General features: G+C 46.3%; 1 protein-coding gene across 4 annotated transcripts in view; it reads right to left on the reverse strand.

The window, feature by feature from the left end:
• Positions 1-3,749: 3,749 nt before the first annotated feature.
• The window catches only part of IFT22 (intraflagellar transport 22), a 6,802-nt gene continuing 3,449 nt past the window's right edge, over positions 3,750-7,102 (reverse strand). For all 4 annotated transcript variants that reach the window (XM_023194492.1, XM_023194495.1, XM_023194494.1 and 1 more), the window contains 2 exons: positions 5,426-5,628; positions 3,750-4,364 (listed from right to left, as the gene is read on the reverse strand). In XM_023194492.1, coding sequence (XP_023050260.1) covers positions 4,216-4,364; positions 5,426-5,628 — 352 coding nt within the window. In that variant the 3' untranslated portion in view covers positions 3,750-4,215. The remainder of the gene's footprint in view (positions 4,365-5,425; positions 5,629-7,102) is intronic.

The following is a 7,102-nucleotide window of genomic DNA, read 5'->3' on the forward strand; positions in this document are numbered from 1 at the left end:
TAACTCCATAGCCAGGCACGGTGTCTCACGCCTGTAATCCCAGCACTTTGGGAGGCTGAGGCGGGCGGATCACAAGGTCAGGAGTTCAAGACCAGCCTGGCCAAGATGGTGAAACCTTGTCTCTATTAAAATACAAAAATTAGTTCAGCACAGTGGTAGGTGCCTGTAATCCCAGCTGCTCAGAAGGTGAGGCTGAGGGAGGAGAATTGCTTGAACCTGGAGGGTAGAGGTTGCAGTGAGACTTAGTCTCAAAGAAACAAACTTACTTCTACAATAAACCAAAAACGATATACAGTGATTATGTACATTAAATCTTTAGAACATGTTTACCAATTTCGTGTTAAGAAAAATTTTTTAGAAGTTGTGTATGGGCTGGGCACAATGACTCATACCTGTAATCCCACCACTTTGGGAGGCTAAGATGGGCGGACCACTCAAGGTTAGGAGTTTGACATCAGCCGGGGCAACATGGCAAAACCCCATCTCTACAAAAAATACAAAAATTAGTCAGGCATGCACTAATTAGTGGGATGGACCATTACTAGTGTGTGTATCTCTAGTCCCAATTACTTGGAGGCTGAGGTGGCAAGATCAGTGGAGCCCAGGAGGTTGAGGCTGCTGTGAGCTGTGGTCATGCCACTGCACTCCAGCCGGGATGACAGAGTGACACCGTGTCTCAAAAAAAAAAAAAAAAAAATTATGTCTGTACTCCACTTTTCAACTGGATATAGTGTCCATAATCAAGGTCATCTAAATAAATATAATGTTTTGCAGAGTTTTTTTTTTTTTTTTTTTTAGACAGAGTCTTGCACTGTTGCTGGGGCTGGAGTGCAATGGTGCGATCTTGGCTCACTGAAACATCTGCCTCCTGGGTTGAAGCGATTCTCCTGCCTCAGCTTCCTGAGTAGCTGGGATTACAGGTGCTCGCCGACACGCCTAATTTTTTGTATTTTTAGTAGAGTCGGGGTTTCACTATGTTGGCCGGGCTGGTCTCGAACTCCTGACCTTGTGATTCACCTGCCTTGGCCTCCCAAAGTGCTGGGATTACAGGCATGAGCCACTGTGCTTGGCACTTTCTTTTTTTTTGAGATGGCGTTCTGTTCTTGTTGCCCAGGCTGGAGTGCAATGTCACGATCTCGGCTTACTGCAACCTCCGCCTCCCGGGTTCAAGTGATTCGCCTGTCCTAGCCTCCCAGGTAGTTGGGATTACAGGCACGCTATCACTCCCAGCTAAATTTTGTATTTTTAGTAGAGACGGCGTTTCACCATGTTGGACAAGCTGGTCTTGAACTCCTGACCTCAGAATTTCCATCCATCTCAGAATCCCAAAGTGTTGGGATTACAGGTGTGAGCCACCGCATCCGGCCTTTTGGAGAAATTAAATGCTTTTAACCTTCCAAAGTCTCCTGGGTGAACCGTACACCCATGCTGCTAGCAGTGTATACGCTAGAGCCAGAAGGTGAAAAAACCAAAATGTCCATCAACGAATGGATAAAATGTGTAGGATAGAATATTATACCACCTTAAAAAGGAAGGAGATTCTGATACATGCTACAAGGCAGGTGAGCCCTGAGATCATTAGGCTCTGGGAAATAAGCCAGTCACAAAAAGACAAAAAGTAGTGTAGGATTCCACTTATATAAGGGACTTAGAGGAGGCAAAGTCATAGAGACAGAAAGCAGAATGGTGGTTGTCAAGGGCTGGGGAAGGAGGAATGGGGAGTTGTTAAGTGGGTACAGTTTGAGTTAGGGATAATAGAGGGTTCTGGGGATGGACGGTGGTGATGGCTGTACAACAATGTGAGTATATTGAATGCTACTGAACCATATACTTCCAAATGGCTAGAATGGTAAATTTTGTTATGTATAGTTTATAGATAGTTATGTAACAGGATAACGAAACAGGGTCGTTAAAAACAGAGTAACTTAAAATTTGAAAACATCCCCAGTGACCAGGTAAATCTTTTAGGCTTATAATGAAAATAGCAATGCATTCCTTATTGTAACTACTTTACAAATAGTTTTAAAACTATTTTTAGTTGAAAATAAACTAACCCTGCCACATTCTTTTTCTAGTCTGCCACAGTCTTGATTTCCCAATCATGTTTTTTCTTTTTTTTTTTGAGACAGAGTCTTGCTCTGCTGCCCAGGCTGGAATGCAGTGGCGCAATCTCAGCTCACTGCAACCTCCACCTCCGGGGTTCAAGCAATTCTCTGGCCTCGGCCTCCTGAGTAGCTGGGATTACAGGTACCTGCCACCATGCCCGGCTAATTTTTGTACTTTTAGTAGAGACAGGGTTTCACCATGTTGGCCAGGCTGATGGGGAACTCCTGACCTAAAGTAATACACTTGCCTCTGCCTCTCAAAGTGCTGGGATTACAGGTGTGAGCCAATGCACTTGGCCTTTTTTTATTTTTTTGTTTGAGACAGTCTCACTCTGTTGCCCAGGCTGGAGTACAGTGGCACAATCTTGGCTGACTACAACCTCTGCCTCCCAGGCTCAAGCAATTCTTATGCCTCAGCCACCTAAGTAGCTGGTATTACAGGTGTGTGCCAACACACCTGGCACATTTTTGTACTTTTAGTAGAGATGGGGTTTCGCCATGTTGGCCAGGCTGGTCTCGAACTCCTGGTTTCTAGCAGTTCTCCCATCTCGGCCTCACAAAGTGTTGGGATTACAGCCATGACCCGCTGCAACTGGCCAGGCACTTCAATTTTTTTCTCTCTCTCTTCTTTGAGACGGAGTCTTGCTCTGTCACTGGGCTGGAGTGCAGTGGTGCAATCTCAGCTCACTGCAATCACCGCCTCCCAGGTTCAAGCAATTCTCCTGCCTCCACCTCCTGAGTAGCTGGGACTACAGGCACGCCCCACCACGCCCAGCTAATTTTTTTATTTGTAGTAGAGATGGGGTTTCACCATGTTGGCCAGGATGGTCTCTATCTCTTGACCTTGTGATCTGCCTGCCTCGGCCTCCCAAAGTGCTGGGATTACAGGTGTGAGCCACCACGCCCAGCCAGGCACTTCACATTTTATGTCACTCTGTATGTCTGCAAATAACTGAGAAAGTGCCACAGTATTGATTTGGGGGTTACAAACATATTTTAGTGAGTAAGCAAATTATCAAATACAAAATCTATGAATAACGATCAAGTATACCTTCATTTGGCATGTTAAGTACCCCAGATTCCCTCATTATCTGAGGGAGGGCAGCATATGAAACTTATTTAGACCTCTTTTTAAACATTTAATGTATTTGAGACATGGTGTCTGTCACCCAGGCTGGAGTATAGTGGTGCGATCTTAGCTCGGTGCAACCTCTGCCTCCCAGGCTCAAGCAATTCTTATGCCTCAGCCACCCGAGTAGTTGGTATTACAGGCGTGTGCCAACACACCCTGTGAATTTTTATATTTTTAGTAGAGATGGGGTTTTGCCATGTTGGCCAGGCTGGTCTTGAACTCCTGGCTTCAAGTGATCCGCCTGCCTTGGCCTCCCAAAGTGCTGAGATTACAAGTGTGAGCCACTGAGCCCCACCTAGAACTCTTAAACAGAGAATGAAGAATGCGTTTTGATTTTCTTTATTGCATATCCAAGACATTGCACTCAAGTTTCTGAATTGGCCTTACTATTAGGTTGGCGCAAAAGTAATTGCGGCTTCTGCCATTAAAAATTAAAAATGGCAAAAACCGCGATTAGTTTTGCACCAACCTAATATTTAGGCAAATGGAATGAGTTCCGCGAGGGTGGGGATTTGTGTCTTTTTCATGCATGCTGTCTGCAGTCAGCAGCTAGGACAGCGGGACACACACAGCAGGTGCTCAACCCGTCGGTGTTTGTTGGGTAAATCAAGGAGTGAAAATTACATTCAAGCCAACACACATGATTAAACTACTCTTGTATCATTGGGCTGCAACGGTTACAATTCCACAAACTATATAACTGGACATATGTGAAGGTGGTAAATCCCTCCATTTTATGGGTCTTTGGGAAGTTCTGGGGCCAGGCAATCTGAATTTGATGACAGGATTTTCTAAACTGAACTCAGGACAGAGCATAGATGGTCTGAGTGAATGCCCTGAGTGACAGGTGCCTTCCTGCAGGTAGGAACACTTCCTCTGCAGTCACAGGGAGAAGAAAACATCTGGATGTGATTTCAGATCTGCACCAAGAAACATGCTGATTTCACTGGGGCGGTGGCAGTCCCAGGTGAAGGCTGGCTAGGTCATAATTGACATCTCCTCCCTGTCTCTGCTCTCAGACATGGAGTTGATTATGCTTTTTAAATACTTTATGAATTCCATCCGGATCTCCTCAGGGTCATCTTCCAGGTTCGAGTGCACCAGCTTCAGCTTGTTCAAGGGTGGTGCTTGAAAATGAAGATAAGGTTAATTAGGCAAGGAGTTTCAATGAGGGGCCCTTTCTAGCTCCCAATGAAACTTCTAGAAGAAATTTAACTTTCTGAAGTTCACAAATCAAGTTGTCTTCCTTGACACCAGAGAACAGAGAAAGGGTTTGCTATACTGCCACCTGGCAACAGGATGAAAACCTTACAAACCACTTTCCAGGTCTTCTGTTCTTAAACCAGAAAGTAATAGATTCTCTATTATTCTCATTTTGTTTCTGAGTATTTTCTGACTTCTTTTTCAGGATTACTGTGTCACCTTTGGGATGTGTGTTATGTGAATTGGAGGTTTTTCTCCAGAAAAGTTCTTTCACAAAGAGTGCCACCCCAGTCACACCCAAGAATAGCGACAAGCAGGATTTTCCCACTCTGTATTTTTTTTTTTTTTTTTTTTTTTTCTGAGACAGAGTTTCACTCTTGTTGTCCAGGGTGGAGCGGAGTGCAATGGCACAATCTCAGCTCACTGCAACCTCCACCTCCCAGGTACAAGTGATTCTCCTGCTTCAGTCTCCTGAGTAGCTGGGATTATAGGCGTGCACCACCACCCCCGGCTAATTTTTGTATTTTTAGCAGAGATGGGTTTACACCTTGTTGGCCAGGCTGGTCTAGAACTCCTGACCTCAAGAGATCCACCCGCCTCGGCCTCCCAAAGTGTTGGGATTATAGGCATGAGCCACCGCGCCCGGCCTTTTATTTATTAATTTATTTTTTGAGATGGTGTCTTATCCTGTCACCCAAGCTGGAGTGCAGCGGTGAGATCACTGCAACCTCTGCCTCCCGGGCTCAAGGAATTCTCCTGCCTTAGCCCCGAGTAGCTGGGACTACAGGCGCCTGCCGTCATGCCTGGCTAATTTTTGTATTTTTAGTAGAGACAGGGTGGACTCACATGGAGCGGGCAACAATTGCCTAGGGTACAGAAGGTGCTCAGTAACTGGACAGAGCTGCTGGTTTGAAGGACATGGGGCAATATGTAGGTGTCCAAAACATTCGAGACAAAAGAGGAAGAGAAATTCCAGTTTCCTTACACAAAGACAGGCTTCCTTTATCATCTCCAGAGCCTGGTTTGTGGTGTGCAATTAGCATACACTGTGTGTCCTGTAAGGACTGCTGCTGGACAAAGCAGGAATACCACATCTCCATTTCCTTCCGGTGGCTTGGGATGTCAGCATTGAAGACGATCACCACTCCATGAGCATCCTTCATCAGGGCCGGCCAGCAGGACTCGAACCTGGGAGGAAGAAAAGGAACAAGAGGGAAAGTTAGGTCATTCTGGTTTCTAACTGTGGACTTTAAAAAGAATATCTTAGTATTAAAAGTTGGTGTATAACCGCCCGAGCGTGGTGGCTCACTCCTGTAAGCCCAGCACTTTGGGAGGCCGAGGCGGGTGGGTCACGATGTCAGGAGATGGAGACCATCCTGGCTAACACGGTGAAACTCCATCTCTACTAAAAATACAAAAACATTAGCCAGGTGTGGTGGTGGGCTCTGTAGTCCCAGCTACTCGGGAGGCTGAGGCAGGAGAATGGCGTGAACCCGGGAGGCGGAGCTTGCAGCCAGCTGAGTTTGCACCACTGCACTCCAGCCTGGGTGACACAGCGAGACTCCATCTCAAAAAACAACAACAACAACAACAAAAAACAGTTGGTCGATGACTTCCTTTTTTTTTTTTTTAAGAGACAGGGTCTTGCTCTGTCTCCCAGGCTGAAGGTGCAGTTGTGGGATCATAGCTCACTGCAGCCTCCAATGTGGGCCTGAGCGATCCTTCCGCCTCAGCCTCCTGAGTAGCTAGGACTACAGGTGTGCACCACATCAGGCCAATTTTAGTTTTTTTAAAGGTTGATTTCTTCATTTAAAAAAATTGCTATTATTTTTTGAGATAAGAGTCTGGCTCTGTCGCCCAGGCTGGAGTGCAGTAGCAACGTCCACCTCCCAGGTTCAAGTGATTCTCCTGCCTCAGTCTCCTGATGTGGCTGGGATTATTGGTGCACACCACCCTACTGGGCTAAGTTTTGTATTTTTAATAGAGACGGGGTTTTGCTATGTTGGCCAGGCTGGTCTCAAACTCCTGAGCTCTGGTGATCTGCCTGCCTCAGCCTCCCAAAGCAGTGGATTACAGGTGTAAGCCACAGTGCCTGGCCCCTATTTTTTTTTTTTAAAGATGAGGTTTCATCAAGTTGGGCAGGCTGGTCTTGAACTCCTGACCTTAGGTGATCTGCCTGCCTCGGCCTCCCAAAGTACTGGGATTACAGGTGTCAGCCACTGCGCCTGGCCAAGGTTGATGACTTCTAACTGCATCATAACCTAATCACTAAAGTGTATAAAGCAATGCATGTCAGCAAATAATTTATCAAGCTCTTCATACGTGCCAGGAAACATGCTAGGCCCAACTTCATGGTGCCTGATGGGCAGCTGATTTTTTTGTTTTGTTTTGTTTTTTGAGCAGAGTCCAGCTGTGTCACCCAGGCTGGAGTACAATGGTGCGATCTCAGCTCACTGCAACCTCCGCCTCCGGGTTCACGCAGTTCTCCTGCCTCAGCCTCCCAAGTAGCTGGGATTACATGTCGCCACCACCACACCGGGCTAATTTTTCGTATTTTTAGTAGAGATGCAATTTCACCATGTTGGCCAGGCTGCTCTTGAACTCTTCTCCTCAGGTGATCCACCCGCCTTGGCCTCCCAAAGTGCTGGAATTACAGGTGTGA

The sequence above is a fragment of the Piliocolobus tephrosceles genome, chromosome 8 (genome assembly GCF_002776525.5).
Source record: "Piliocolobus tephrosceles isolate RC106 chromosome 8, ASM277652v3, whole genome shotgun sequence".
Taxonomy (NCBI): Eukaryota; Metazoa; Chordata; class Mammalia; order Primates; family Cercopithecidae; genus Piliocolobus; species Piliocolobus tephrosceles.